Source organism: Ranitomeya variabilis, chromosome 4, assembly GCF_051348905.1.
Source record: "Ranitomeya variabilis isolate aRanVar5 chromosome 4, aRanVar5.hap1, whole genome shotgun sequence".
NCBI lineage: Eukaryota > Metazoa > Chordata > Amphibia > Anura > Dendrobatidae > Ranitomeya > Ranitomeya variabilis.
The window spans coordinates 471,368,775-471,385,182 of NC_135235.1; the positions used below are offsets into that span (position 1 = coordinate 471,368,775).

General features: G+C 41.5%; 1 protein-coding gene across 2 annotated transcripts in view; it reads left to right on the forward strand.

The window, feature by feature from the left end:
• Positions 1-16,408, forward strand: part of LOC143765267 (unconventional myosin-XVB-like) — a 161,201-nt gene that overhangs the window by 15,788 nt on the left and 129,005 nt on the right. For both annotated transcript variants that reach the window (XM_077251750.1, XM_077251751.1), the window contains exons 3-7: positions 3,413-3,470; positions 11,858-11,988; positions 12,070-12,165; positions 12,245-12,480; positions 12,569-12,738. In XM_077251750.1, the coding sequence (XP_077107865.1) occupies positions 3,413-3,470; positions 11,858-11,988; positions 12,070-12,165; positions 12,245-12,480; positions 12,569-12,738 (691 nt within the window). The remainder of the gene's footprint in view (positions 1-3,412; positions 3,471-11,857; positions 11,989-12,069; positions 12,166-12,244; positions 12,481-12,568; positions 12,739-16,408) is intronic.

A 16,408-nucleotide genomic window follows, 5' to 3' on the forward strand; every position in this document is an offset into this window, starting at 1 on the left:
CAAATTAACACCAGAAGCAGAGTTTTCTTCCAGGCACCGCACGCTCCAAAGCATGGAAGAACAAATTAACATAAAACATTAAAAGTCTATTTCTCAGCAACAAGACAGCAGCTTTGAGGCATACAGGTAGGACTATTTTAACCATTCTATCATCTGTATGCCCATAGTGATAGCTTAAAAGTGTCCCAGGGGGTGACAGATTCCCTTTAAAGGGAACCTGTCAGCACGATTGTGCTCAATAACCTACAGACAGTGACAGGTCGGTGCCACTATACTTATTAACATGATACTTTGATGAAATCTGTCTTGTGGTTGTTGTTTAATCTTTATTTTCAGTTTTTAGTTAATGATATGCTCGTGCTTCGGGGCGGGGCTGTGGGGGAGTCCTCATGTGGTGTTCTGATTAGGTATTCATAATGCAGACTGTTGACAGGTCACTGATCCCTCACTGACCTGCTCCCTAGTTTACATAATGAATATTAAATGTACATACTGAAAAAAAACCTGCGCTGCAGCATAGTCGCATGTGTACTGTGTATATAATTAATGTGGCTGAGGTTATCCTGATATCTACTATATAATTGTCTAAGGGTCACTTCCATCTGTCCTTCTGTCTGTCTGTCACGGATATTCATTGGTCGCGGCCTCTGTCTGTCATGGAAATCCAAGTCGCTGATTGGTCGCGGCAAAACAGCCACGACCAATCAGCAACAGGCACAGTCCGGCGGCAAAATGGCCGCTCTTTCCTCCCTGCAGTCAGTGCCTGGCGCCCGCATACTCCCCTCCAGTCACCGCTCACACAGGGTTAATTCCGGCGGTAACGGATCGCGTTATGCCACGGGTAGCGCACTCCGTTACCGCTACTATTAACCCTGTGTGTCCCCAACTTTTTACTATTGATGCTGCCTATGCGGCATCAATAGTAAAAAGATCTAATGTTAAAAATAATAATAAAAAAAAAAACCTGCCATTCTCACCCTCCGTCGTCCGACGATGCGCTTGCGCCTGCTGCCATCTTTTGTTCCCAGAGATGCATCGCAAAATTACCCAGAAGACTTAGCGGTCTCGCGAGACTGCTAAGTCATCTGGGTAATTTCACAATGTATCCTGGGAACGGAAGATGATGGCAGCCGCGCGCGTATCTCCGGAGCTTCGCTGGATTCCAGGGGGTGAGTATATAACTACATGTATTTTTTATTTTAATTATTTTTTTAACAGGGATATGGTGCCCACACTGCTGTATACTGCGTGGGCTGTGTTAGATACCGCGTGGCTGCTATATACTACCTGGCCAGTGTTACATACTATGTGGGCTGTGTTATGTACTGCATGGGCTATGCTATATATTACGTGGCCAGTGTTATATACTACGTCGCCTGTGTTATATACTGTGTGGCTGCTATGTACTGCTTGGGCTGTGCTATATATTATGTGGCCAGTGTTATATAATGTATGGCTGCTATATACTGCATGGGCTGTGTTATATAGTACGTGGGCTGTGTTATATACTGTTTGGGCTGTGTTATATACTGCGTGGCCACTGTTATATATTGCGTAGCCTGTATTAACGCATTGGGTATTCTATAATATGTATGTATGTACAGTATATAGCAGCCACATAATATATAGCACAGGCCACGTAGTATTTGTCTGCTATATACTACATGGCTCCTATATACTACATGGCCTGTGCTATATACTATGCGGCTGCTATATACATACATAAATACATATTCTAGAATACCCGATGTGTTAGAATCGGGCCACCATCTAGTATATATATATATATATATATATATATATATATATATATATATAAATCCATTTGAAAATGCCGCCCACTGTACTTGCGCAGTAACAGCTATCGGTGTATATAGAGGTGATCTGATAGCTGCTATAGTGCAGGCGCCATCTTGCTATAGAAAAAAATTTCCTTCTCCAAGATGGCGCTGGCTGCACAATAGCAGCTCTCAGCGATCGTCGTTACCTGCTACTGCGCAGGTTCAGCGGCACCATCTTGGAGGAGAACATTTTTTTGTTCTCTAGCAAGATGGTGCCGCCTGCGCAATAGCAGCTATTGGATCACCTCTATATACAGCAATAGCTGATACTGTGCAAATGCAGTAGGCGGCATTTTCAAATGTTTTTTTTATATATATATCAGGATAACCTCAACCACATTAAGGCTATGTGCACACGTTCAGGATATATTGCAGAAAATTCCTGAGAAAAAACTGAAATTTTCTGCAAGAAATCTGCAAAAAATCTGCATGCGTTTTTTTCGCATTTTTACCGCGTTTTTGGTGCCTTTTTTTCCAGACATTTCCCAATGCATTTTATAGTGGGAAATCCGCAAAAAAGCGCAAAATGAACATGCTGCGTTTTTTACCGCAATGCGTTTTTTTCACGGAAAAAAAATGCATCATGTGCACAAAAATTGTGGAATTCATTCTAAATGATGGGATGCTTAATGTTTGCTGTTTTTTTGTGATTTTATAGCGTTTTTATAGCGAAAAAAACACACAAAAAAGCAAAAAATCAGCAAAATGTGCACACAGCCTAATTATAAACACAGTACACATGCGACTATGCAGCAGCACAGGTACCACGGCTAACGGTTGCCTGCAGAAGGGTTTTTTCAGTATGTATTGTACATATAATATTCATTATGTTAGGGGGCAGACAGTGAGGGATCAGTAACATGTCAGCAGTCTGCATTATAAATACCTAATCAGAGCACCACATAAAGACCCCCCCCCCCCCCACACACACACACACAAACACACAGGCCGACCTGGGACACGAGCATATCATTAACCCAAAACTGAAAATAAAGATTACGCAACAACCACAAGACAGATTTCATCAACCAAGGTATCATGTTAGTCAGCATAACAGTGCCGACCTGACACTGTGTGTAGGTTACTGTGCCCAATCCTGCTGACAGGTTCCCTTTAAAATATAGCACAAAAATAATTATATTATGGAGAGAACTGCCTATGCAAAATCTTTGTGTATATTGAAACTGCACTATTGTTACTGCTTATAATGTATGTATGGTATGTGTCAATCATGACATCAGAAGGAAACTACACCCATCATATATTGTTTATCTCTCCTGGATAGTCATATCTTTAGTTTGTGGATGACTCTAGAACATTAAGTCCAGCTGTAAAATGTCAAGGATATACTGTTTAAAGCTTTTGTCCTGTAACTCAAATTCAATGGACAAGGATAAGGACATTCATAGCATGGAGGCAGTCTTCTCATGGTGCTCTGAATCTGTACTTTGTCCTAAGTGATAAAATTATTTTTTGATAAATATTCCCCAATGTTTATTATAAAAAAAAATATGAAACATTTTACAATCCGGCAGCACAGTCACTGTATGTTACTTCTTTTTTTTTTAAAGGACCTGTCAGCATTGGATGTGCCTGCTGAGCTAGCTTCTGTTTTGAACTCTGCCCAGGGTAAGCACAACATTTTACTTTACAGCTTCAGATATATTGATTAGAAGGGAAGGAATCTGTTTACAGATTACTGATTGGATGATCGGTTCGTTCTGAGACTTGGCTTCTGGTTGGAGAGAAGGAGATTTAGCTGCTGCATACGCAATATGGGCATTTTTGTTTTATTTTCTTACCTTCAAACTTTTTAGAGCTATTCAATTGTTTATTTTTTTCTACCTATACAAAAAAATTAAAGGAAACCTTTGTTGTTCATGTACTCCAATCTCTGGACAGCATGATATAGAGAAGGAGAAGCAGAGCAGAATTATATATAGATTTGTTGGAAAAGATTCATTATAACTGGTATTTTATTCATTGAAATCACTGGTGACCATATGCCTATGAGTCCACTGGGCAGTCTTACTAAGTGATTGTCAGCTACGAGGGGTTTCAATAATTTATCTACCTGAACTAAACTAAATTTTCTGAGAAAACTGAACCTACTACTTTTCAATGTAATCCCCCTTAACTTCATCAACTTATTCCACTTCGCCGCCAATGATAACCTCAGAATAGAAAAGAGACTTCTTGCTGCTGCAAGAACTTGTCACTGCCTCTTTGACTGCATCATCATGAGGAAATCATTGCCCACACAGAAAGTAGCAACACACGTGCCAACAACTTCCCATGACATTTCTCTTTGATTGCCTCACGTACTACCTTTATTGTTGAAGCATAGGCATCTCCAGTAATTGTGGTCTCGTGTGATACGAATTCTTGTAATAAAACACTTCTATATCCCAAAAACTGTTGCGATGATCTTTCTAGTTGACTACTGGATACAAAATTTCTTTGGAGTTGGTGATTCCTTGTGCCTCCATTGCATGAACTCTTATTTGGTCTCAAGACAATTGTAGTGGGCACATGTTTGATCACCCGTAATGATTCGAAAAGTCTGATGGATTTTCTCTAAGCATGTCTAAATTGTCTTAACAAAATTTCTGGTGACATGTTTTTTGCTCAGGCATCAACATTCATGGCACGCAACAAGAAAGGACCTTTGATATCATAAAAACTGTAATGCCTATTTCATGAGCTTTATCACTGACTTTGACCTGACAATATTCTAAAATTGTGGTCTCCACTTACAGTTCCTCTGAGGATTTGACAGGTCACCCTGAAAGGGGGCTATCTTCAATTGATTTCCTATCCCATCTAAACTGCTTGGCCCAAAACTTTACTTAGTTGTAGGAAGGTTCATCATTACCATGTACAGCAATCATTCTTTCATGGATTTCTTTAGGCTTTTGTTTTGCTGTAAAGAATTTAAACATGGATCTAATGGAACTAAGCTCCAAATCCCTCACTTTCTTTGTAGAGCTGCACCGTACTGTCGTCCTATCACTTCCAGGGCTTTCATCAGATTGACCTTTTACTGTGTCTGTTGCATGTCCAGACATATCTCAACAGGCACAGAAAAGCTCAGCTCTCTGACACTGACAGAACATCCTAGGTTAGATAACTTATTGAACATCCCTTGTATCTCTATGTGCACAGCTATACAGGAAAGACTATCAATCAGTAGGACTGCCCACTGTACTTATATTCAGTGGGTGAAATATTTTTTGAACACATCACCAATTTTCTAAGTAAATATGTTTGTAAAAATGCTCTTGACCTGAAATTGTCACTCACCAGATGTCGGCAACAGCCCATCCAATCCACACAGACAAAGAAATAAAACAATAAATGTCCATATATTAAATTATGTGTAATAATGAGAAATTACACAGGGAAAAGTATTGAACGCATGAAGAAAGAGAGGTGCAAAAAGCAGTGAAAAAATTATGACACCAGCTGAAATCTATCAGTAGTTAGAAAGTAATCCTGTCATTTAGTGAAAAATAATATCAGCTGGTTCAGCTGATGACCTATAAAAAGGTATCTCATTACCAAGGTGCCGCACAAGAATCATCTCATGATGGTTAAAACCAGTGAGCTGTCTCAAGACCTTCGCGAACTTATTGTTGTAAAACATACTCATGAAATTGGTTATAGAGGAATTTCTAAACTACTGATGGTTCCAGTGAGCACTCTTGGGACCATAACCTGGAAGTGGAAAGAACAGCATTTCACCATAAACCAGCAATGACTAGGTGCTCTCAGGAATATTTCAGACAGAAGAGTGAAAAGAATTATCAAAAAAGATGCCTAAGAGTCAATGACAACCTGTGGAAAGCTGTTGTGAATTCTGCTCTTGGGTTCCCTCCGGTGGTTGTTGGTAGTAATGCCGTTGTCCCTGGGTTGCAATCCTGGGGAGGTGTCCCTGCTGGTTGCAGCTCTGACTGGGATATTTAGGTGTGCAGGATTCATTAGCCCTTGCCAGTTGTCCATTGTTCTTGGAGGTTTTGCATCTCTGTCTGGTTCCTCCAGCCCTGCTGCCAAATCAGCAAAGATAAGTGTCTGGTTTTGTTTCTACAGCACACATGCTGTGTGCTTTACAATTCAGTACTATTCAATGTTTTTTCTTGTCCAGCTTAGACTGTGTTTGGATATTTCAGTCTAGTTGGATTCTCAGGAGATGCAGATTTACATTCCATGTCTTTAGTTAGATGGTGGAATTTTTGTATTGTCTGCTGTGGATATTTTTAGGGTTTTAATACTGACTGCTTAGTATTCTGTCCTATCCTTTCCTATTTAGCTAGCGTGGCCTCTTTTGCTAAATCCTGATTTCTGCCTACGTGTGTCTCTCCTCTAATACTCACAGTCAATATTTGTGGGGGGCTGCCTATCCTTTGGGGTTCTGCTCTGAGGCAAGATAGAATTCCCATTTCCATCTATAGGGGTATTTAGTCCTCCGGCTGTGTCGAGGTGTCTAGGATGTGTTAGGTACACCCCACGGCTACTTCTAGTTGCGGTGACAGTTTAGGCTACTTTCACACTAGCGTTAACTGCAATACGTCGCAAATGCGTCGTTTTGCCAAAAAAACGCATCCTGCAAAAGTGCTTGCAGGATGCGTTTTTTCTGCATTGACTAACATTAGCGACGCATTTGCGACGCATTGCCACACGTTGCAACCGTCGTTCGACGGTTGCACCGTGCTGTGGCGGACCGTCGGGAGCAAAAAACGCTACATGTAACGTTTTTTGCTAACGACGGTCCGCTTTTTCCAACCGCGCATGCGCGGCCGGAACTCCGCTCCCACCTCCCCGCGCTTCCCCGCACCTCACAATGGGGCAGCGGATGCGCTGGAAAAATGCATCCGCTGCACCCGTTGTGCGGCGGAGACAACGCTAGCGTCGGGGACCTCGGCCCGACGCACCGCGACGGGCCGAGCCCGACGCTAGTGTGAAAGAAGCCTTAGGGTTTGCGGTCAGTACAGGTTCCACCTACTCCTGAGAAAGTCTCATGCGGCTCCAAGGTCACCGGATCATAACAGTACAACTGGCCAACAATGAGTTAAATGCATCTCAGAAGAAGGGAAGAAAGAGCCATTTTTTTCTGTAGCCTGCTTTGTCTTTTCTTCCCTCTTTTTCTCTGGGTGGCTGAGGAGTCTTGTGCTAGCATGGATGTTCAGGGATTAGCTTCTCGTGTAGACCAGCTTGCTGCTAGGGTACAGGGTATTTCTGATTATATTGTTCAGACTCCAGTTTTAGAGCCTAAGATTCCTACTCCTGATTTGTTTTTTGGGGACAGGTCCAAATTTTTGAGTTTTAAAAACAACTGTAAACTGTTTTTTGCTCTGAGCCCTCGATCCTCTGGTGATTCCATTCAGCGGGTTAAAATTGTCATCTCCCTGCTGCGTGGTGATCCTCAGGATTGGGCATTTTCCCTGGAATCTGGGAATCCGGCCTTGCTTAATGTAGACGCCTTTTGTCAGGCTTTAGGATTATTATATGATGAACCAAATTCTGTGGATCAAGCGGAGAAGACTTTGCTGGTCCTGTCTCAGGGTCAAGAAGCGGCAGAATTGTATTGTCAGAAATTTAGAAAATGGTCTGTGTTGACTAAATGGAATGATGATGCTTTGGCGGCAATTTTCAGAAAGGGTCTTTCTGAATCCGTTAAAGATGTTATGGTGGGGTTTCCCACGCCTTTCAGTCTGAGTGATTCTATGTCTCTGGCCATTCAGATTGATCGGCGTTTGCGGGAGCGCAGAACTGTGCGCGCTGTGGCGTTGTCCTCAGAGCAGATGCCTGAGTCAATGCAGTGTGATAGGATTCTGTCTAGAACGGAACAACAGGGATTCAGACGTCTGAATAGGTTGTGTTTTTATTGTGGCGATGCTTCTCGTGTCATTTCAGTCTGCCCTAGGCGTACAAAGAGGATCGCTAGTTCATTTACCATCAGTACTGTACAACCTAAATTTTTATTATCTGTGTCCTTGATCTGCTCATTATCATCATTTTCTGTCATGGCATTTGTGGATTCAGGCGCCGCCTTGAACTTAATGGACTTTGAGTTTGCCAGGCGTTGTGGTTTTCCCTTGCAGTCTTTGCAGAACCCTATTCCTTTAAGGGGCATTGATGCTACACCTTTGGCTAAAAATAAGCCCCAGTTCTGGACACAGGTGACCATGTGCATGGCGCCAGCCCATCAGGAAGATTGTCGATTTCTGGTGTTGCGTAATTTACATGATGCTATCGTGCTGGGTTTTCCGTGGTTGCAGGCACATAATCCTGTGTTGGATTGGAAGTCTATGTCTGTGACTAGTTGGGGATGTCAGGGGGTTCATAATGATGTTCCTTTGATGTCAATCTCCTCTTCTTCCACTTCTGAAATTCCAGAGTTTTTGTCTGATTTTCAGGATGTATTCGATGAGCCCAAGTCCAGTTCCTTTCCACCGCATAGGGACTGTGATTGTGCGATTGACTTGATTCCAGGCTGTAGGTTTCCTAACGGCCGACTTTTCAACCTGTCTGTGCCTGAACATACCGCCATGCGGAGTTATGTTAAGGAGTCTTTGGAGAAAGGACATATTCGGCCATCTTCTTCACCGTTGGGAGCAGGATTTTTTTTTGTTGCTAAGAAGGATGGCTCCTTGAGACCCTGTATTGATTATCGCCTCTTGAATAAGATCACGGTCAAGTTTCAATACCCTTTACCTCTGCTTTCCGATTTGTTTGCTAGGATTAAGGGGGCTAGTTGGTTTACTAAGATTGACCTTCGGGGGGCATATCATCTTGTTCGTATTAAGCAGGGTGATGAATGGAAAACTGCGTTTAATACGCCCGAAGGCCATTTTGAATACCTTGTTATGCCATTCGGGCTCTCTAATGTTCCATCTGTTTTTCAGTCCTTCGTGCACGATATCTTCCGGACTTATCTTGATAAATTCATGATTGTATATTTGGATGACATTTTAATTTTTTCCGATGATTGGAAGTCTCATGTGAAACAGGTCAGGATGGTAATTCAGATCCTTCGTGATAATGCTTTGTTTGTGAAGGGGTCTAAGTGTCTCTTTGGAGTGCAGAAGGTTTATTTTTTGGGCTTTATTTTTTCTCACTCATCTATAGAGATGGATCCGGTTAAGGTTCAGGCCATTCATGATTGGATTCAACCCACATCTGTGAAGAGCTTTCAGAAATTTTTGGGCTTTGCTAATTTTTATCGCCGTTTCATTGCTAACTTCTCCAGTGTGGTTAAACCCTTGACTAGTGTTGAGCGATACCGTCCGATACTTGAAAGTATCGGTATCGGAAAGTATCGGCCGATACCGGCAAAGTATCGGATCTCGCCGATACCGATACCCGATACCAATACAAGTCAATGGGACTCAAGTATTGGAAGGTATCCCTGATGGTTCCAGGGTCTGAAGGAGAGGAAACTCTCCTTCAGGCCCTGGGATCCATATGAATGTGTAAAATAAAGAATTAAAATAAAAAATATTGATATACTCACCTCTCCGACGCAGCCTGGACCTTACCGCTGTGAACCGGCAGCCTTCTTTGCTTAAAATGAGCGCGTTCAGTACCTTCCATGACGTCACGGCTTCTGATTGGTCGCGTGCCACTCATGTGACCGCCACGCGACCAACCAGAAGCCGTGACATCATCCCTCAGGTCCTAAATTCCTAGAAGTTAATTTAGGACCTGAGGGATGACGTCGCGGCTTGTGATTGGTCGCGTGGCGGTCACATGAGCGGCACGCGACCAATCAGAAGCCGTGACGTCATGGAAGGTGCTGAACGCGCTCATTTTAAACAAAGCAGGCTGCCGGTTACTACCAGGGCGCATCAGAGGGTGAGTATATCCCTATTTTTTATTTTAATTCTTTCTTTTTTACATGGATATGGATCCCAGGGCCTGAAGGAGAGTTTCCTCTCCTTCAGACCCTGGGAACCAGACACTGGGAACTTCCGATTCCGATTCCCGATACCACAAAAGTATCGGATCTCGGTATCGGAATTCCGATACCGCAAGTATCGGCCGATACCCGATACTTGCGGTATCGGAATGCTCAACACTACCCTTGACCGATTTGACGAAGAAAGGCGCTGATGTGACGAATTGGTCCTCTGCGGCTGTCTCTGCCTTTCAGGAGCTTAAACGCCGATTTACCTCTGCCCCGGTGTTGCGTCAACCAGATGTTTCTCTTCCGTTTCAGGTTGAGGTTGACGCTTCTGAGATTGGGGCAGGGGCCGTTTTGTCTCAGAGGGATCCTGTTGGTTCCTTGATGAAACTTTGTGTCTGCTGATCAGGATGATTGGGTGGCTTTCTTGCCATTGGCCGAGTTTGCCCTTAATAATTGGGCTAGTTGAAACTGTCATCATCAACTGTCATCATCAACAAAGGCTTTTGTACAAAGTATATGTGGAGACATGGGGGGTTAGTAGGTGCTCCGCATCTGCTGGTCCAAGACGGCATGGACCTGGGGTCATCCCACTGAATGCACGCTCTCTTTTCCCGTGGGCATAGTACTACTCAGACAACACAGCATGAGGGTAAAACAATGTGACAATAATTTATTGAACCACAAAGCAGACAATAACATATAAAACATTCCCAGCAAAATAGCTAAGATGGTGCAAAATTACAAAGTCTCACCCTTCCACTGACTCGCCTGGAATAGAGCGCTACAACCCCGGAGCTTCCAGGGCTAACTACCCCACCAGTGGCACCCAGCTTTTGATGGGCACCCACAGAGAGAAGGCAATAACAAGCTTAGGAAGGTGACCGAGAGTAGTGAGGTATGTGGCCAGGTGACCTGATTGTCCTAACGTGGATTCTTCAAGACGTCTCTGAGTGTTCAGAGATGGTCAATAGTGCAGATCTGTGCTCTTCCAGCTTGGGCCGTATTCCCTAAGTTGACATCCTGTAGAATGTTCCTGGCTGTTATTTTGTTAAGTCTCTCTGATTTTACTTGCTTTTCATACCCACATCTGTGGCTCTGGTCATCATCCACAGGAGTGAGTTTAACTCTCATTGTTTTAGTAATTAATCAATCTGTATACTTCGTCCTTTTCCGTTTTGCAGGTCAACAAACTAGCTAGCCTGCTATAATGTGTAATCAACATATTAACACACATCTATTGTTCCATGACCCTGTGTCCCAGTTCTCCAGAAATAACAGACAATAAGTTTAAACAAACACCAACTCAAATGTCAACAGTCAGACAATATGACAATAGTCCATGGTTCTTGACCAACCAAAGAAAGAAACACATAAAGTCACTAGTCAACATTCAGACAATAGCCTATGTCGCTTGGCCTACTGAATTTACATCTGCCGTAATTGAGAAGAAATGCTGTGTCCTCACAGTATTAAATACATTTCAGTAAGTGTGTTCAAAACTTTTTCCCTGTGTCATTTCTCTTTATTCCACATAACTTAATTTATGGACATCTATAGTTTGATTTCGTTGCCTGCGGGGATTGGAGGAGTTGTTACTGACATCTAGTGGGAATTCCAAGTCAATAGCACATTTATAAAAATATTTGCTTAGAAAATTAGGCATGTTCAGTACTTATTATTTCACCTGCAGTACATACAGCAGAGATTTCAATTAATAAAATACAAGTTACACTGCTCTATATTAACCTTCCTGCAGATCAGTTACCATTTTCAACATGACAGGTTCCCTTTAAGCATACAGTTGTCTAAAATGGAATTAAAAAATCAAGATTTGACATTTTAAATTATGTATAGTAACAGTAAGATTGAAGAAAAGACAAGTATTTGTATTTCAGCAAATTTTCCTCAATGTTAATTCAAAGGATCAGTATAACTAATTAATCTGATATTTGTCACCAACAGTATAGGCACAATTATATTAATACATTATAGTTTTGGTGCCTTTAGGCAGCAGTATGCCTTTGTAAAGTTATCATGTGTTATTAAGTACATTTTCTTTTTGTATTATCTGTTTCTAAAGTTAGTATTATGATATTTTATTATCTCACAGCAAGGTCCCAGGCAGAAGGGGAAGGGATCACAGAGGTATCTCCACCTCAAGTCAAGACCCAGTGTGTCTTGTCACTTCCTCCTGATATAAACAATTATCCATTCTCCATCTTCATTCGCTCCTATTTCAAGGTATGTGCTCTCTTCTTTATCAACCACTTTTATCAGTTCTTCTTTTCCACTTACCAATGTTTCAATTCCTTGAAAATACAGGATTATAACCTACCACCTTTGGGGCAACCCCTCCAGAATCCTCTTACTCGTTTATCACAAAATGATAATGGAGTTGCACTGGAGTTATATAAACTGGTAAGCGACAAAATAATTTGTATGTGATGTGAAATTGATATAATCCAGCCACCAGCTAGCATTTGTGCACTCTTATCAGGTCTTTCGTTTTGTTGGAAATACAACAATGAACCCTTGGCAGCAGAGGATCATTGGTAATTACATTGTGGAACGCTGCTTGCGCCAGCCTTCAATTACCGATGAGGTGCTCTGTCAAGCAGCAACTCTTACGGTGCAGAACAACAATGAGGAGCAAAATAATAGGGTATGGTTACTTCTATCAAGTCTACTGAGCTGTCTTATTCCTTCACCAACACTGGAGAAACCTCTGCTTAAGTGAGTAGTTCTAATCTAAAGCTTGATCAGTCTTGATGTATACCATTTAACTTACTGTAAGATACCTGTCATTCTCACCCTCCCTCAGGTATGTCTCGGATCAAGGCTCTGAAGGGTACAAGGCCATATGCCAGAGCAAGATGCTTAGAGCCAAGCAAAAAGATTTAAGTACAGTGCGTTCACATGCGCTGACTCTGTTGGAATGGACTGCCAATGAAAGAAAGGGGAAGATGGTAGTGGATATCTATACATATACTGGTGAGTACCACCATGCTCACACTGGAATAAGTTTGTTTTGAAGCATATACGCACATTGTCAAAATTGTTGGTACCCTTCATTTAATGACAGAAAAATCCACAATGGTCACAGAAATAACTTGAATCTGACAAAAGTAGTAATAAATTAAAAATCCATGAAAATGATCAAATGAAAGTCAGAAATTGTTTTTCAACCATGCCTCGACAGAATTTTTAAAAAATAAAACTCATGAAATAGGCCTGGACAGAAATGATGGTATTCCTGAAAATAATGTGACAAAAGGGACATGTTAAATCAAGGTGTGTCCACTAACTAGCATCACAGGTGTCTACAATCTTGGAATCAGTCAGTGGGCCTGTATATAGGGCTACAGGTACTCACTGTGCTGTTTGGTGACATGGTGTGTATCACATTCAACATGGACCAGAGGGAGCAAATGGAAGAGTTGTCTCAGGAGATTAGAAAGAAAATCATAGAGTTTCCGAAACGTGCTTGGTGGCGGGTGGGTCGACTCCTGGCAATTTCATTGCTACCACTGTAAGTCTACTAATGATTTGAGCAATCTTTTGTGGATATCTTTGAGCCACTGGTCATTCTACCATATAAATCCTTACCCATTCATTTACTCTTCATTGCTGTATTTGGATCTACCTATATTTAACTATTTAATTATATTGTTTGAACATTGCTATAGGGAATCCTTTTTATGGCATCATTGTGTAATGCGCTAGATGATTTGTCGCACCCACCCCTGGCACTGCAGGGCTGCTTTTAGCCGCCTTTTAACTTCGTCCACCTTAACTTGTGTATGTGACCAATAAAGATATCCATATACTGAAGAGTAAAAAGAGTGGCACTCACCGCTTCCAAAATCCAATCTTTATTGTGACGATTTAATACATCTTCAGCAGCAGGGGGGTGGGTGTAGAATGGGAAGAAAAAATCGGACCGATTTTTTTCTTCCCGTTCTACACCTCCCCTGATGAAGATGTTTTAAATCGTCACAATAAAGATTGGATTTTAGAAACAGTGGGTGCCACCCTTCTTACTCTTCAGTATATGGATGTATGCAATTGTTTACAGAGTTTGGCATCCGTGAATCCGAAAGAGCGGTGCATTTGACGTGGTAATCACACACAGTGGATATTTTGGCTCAGGTGTTGCAGCGGTGCAGGATTCTTTCTTCTATAGTATTGATTCTGACCAATAAAGATAATTTGCACTGTATACATATGGACTCTATGATTGCTATTTTGGCTCTTTTTCCCCCCTTGATTGTATTGATTTGGCAAGCTGCCCACATTTGGTCCTATCTACTGAGCAGGGGTACATAATATATTGATTTTTATATTTATAGTACATATTTTCCCCTGGTATATCAATGTTTGTCATATATTTCTATTGTTAATAATCAAAAACTGTAGCTATACAACAACCCAGTGCTACCAATAAGGTATTTATGTTCACTTCATAACTTTCACTGAGATTATTGCAGTTTGTACATAGTTGCACTCTTGGACTTTGTTAATAAACCCATCAAGCCTATGTCGTTATCTACATGTGGTTAATCACTCATGTAGACAGTGTGATAGCTGGGTATTTCTTTTTACTTCTTGATTTTCTTCCTTTAATAACGTTACTTCTCCTTTTTAAATAGAAAGTGAAATATTTTAAACTCAGGCACTCAAAAGTTAAAAAGTTTGTATATACAGTACATATGTGTGAATATGCATTGAACTTCTTATAGATTAACATACGGTAACCAAAAATGGAAATCTAACTTATATACTATACATCTAGCTTATGTACTACATATCAACTATGTTTTCTCAAACAGTACAAGATGCTTTTTTAATACATGTTTTATGTTATTATTGCTGTCATTATTAATATGAATAAGATTATTAATACTATCGTTATCATTACTGGTGTTATTATTTTTTTCATCATTATCTTTTTTTTAGTAATTCGGTAAATCTACGCAATCCCACTACCTATTGTTGATTTGATTTGAACTGAGTCTTTAGGATCAAAAAGCAGTATGTTGTTTGATGCAAGGGAGTTTAATGGTTATAGCTCTCAAAGTAATCTCTGCTTTATGGTGTTTGTTAACCATTAGCGAGAACAGAGGTAAAGTCAAAAACAAGAATATGTGGTCAAAAACAGAACCAAAGCCTAAAACTAATTGGAAACATTTAGCTAGATTTAGTACCATAGACAACAGACACACCACATAAAAAGAAGTATTCCACAACACCAAAGTGCAAAGCAAATAGGTTATCAGTATCTGAAGAAGATTATTGCAGAATCAGCTGGAATTGGAGGTTTTGACAAAACTGCTCAAAGAAGCACTCCTCCCATCATTATTTTTATCCTCTTAATATATTGCAGTAATCATATTATAAAGCACAGTGTACTTACAATTGCTCTTTTTGCCCATCTACCCAGTTAATTCTTCTCTTTCCCATTAGATTAGTGACATCAGGTGATTAAAAAAGACCAGCTGAATCCTTCTATGCTCTATGTGCAAAAAGTCTATTTTCCCTGCATGAGTCATCACTGCAAAAGTCCCTGGCAGGGGGAAGGAGGGAGCAAATGGGTCAGGAGTTGAAGAGGAAGATGACTCATGCAGAGAAAAGAGACTTTCTGTTTCTACATAGAGAGAAATTAGTTGGGTAAAATGAGCAATTGTAAGAACACAGTGATATATAATATGTTGATTGCAATATATTAAGAAGACAAAAACTTTGTTGGAAGTGCTTCTTTAAGCACTGACCATCAGATGCAGAACAAAGGACACCTGGAAATAAAGTTTAGTTCACATGTATTACCTGGAAGATTGCTCGTATCATGACATCATGAGAATAAATCTATACAATGCACAACATTATCATTTGTCTGCCACTTATCTAATGTGTATGGTTTTAGGGTTAAGCGACTTTCATTTTTTTAGGATCGAGTCGGGTTTTGCGAAACCCGACTTTGTCCAAAGTCGAGTCGAGTGCAGTCGGCCGATTATCGCTAAAAGTCGGGGATCGACCGAAACACGAAACCCAATGCAAGTCAATGGGGAAGCATAGTCGGCAGTGAGTGGAGGCCAGGAAAACACCTACAGTGCCCATTTTAATGCCAAAAACATCCATTCTTGTTTCTGAAGCTTGTCAATCTTAATTAACTTTATAATAATAGTTGGGCATTGGAAATTGGGGGTCATTTGGCAAAAGTTGTGGGGGGTAGGGCTGGTTCAAGGTTTTAGTGGGCCCAGGAAACGTGGACTACGCCACGGCGGTGGAGCAGGGAGAGGTAAGTATGTCAAGTTTGCAAGTGCTGTGATCCTAAGCAAGCAGGGGGGGCCCACTCGTTGGCATTGGCACTGGCACAGGGCCCCTCAAAGTACAGCGGTGTGTTTGCACGGCGGGGGCGCTTCCCACCAGCAGCGACACTTTTGCGTACTCTGAGGGGCCCTGTGCCAGTGATGTCGCCAACGAGTATGCCCCCCACCTGATGAAGGAACCTACACTTTCATCTGCACCTTCCTCTTTGTCCCTGTGTAAGGTGGTATAACATGCGGGAAGGGGAACCTTACTTTCAGCAGGGTCAGATTCTGGCTGTGTAGAGTGCAAGGGGAATGTAGTGGTCTAGGTCAATGTACCAGCAGACTCATCTAGC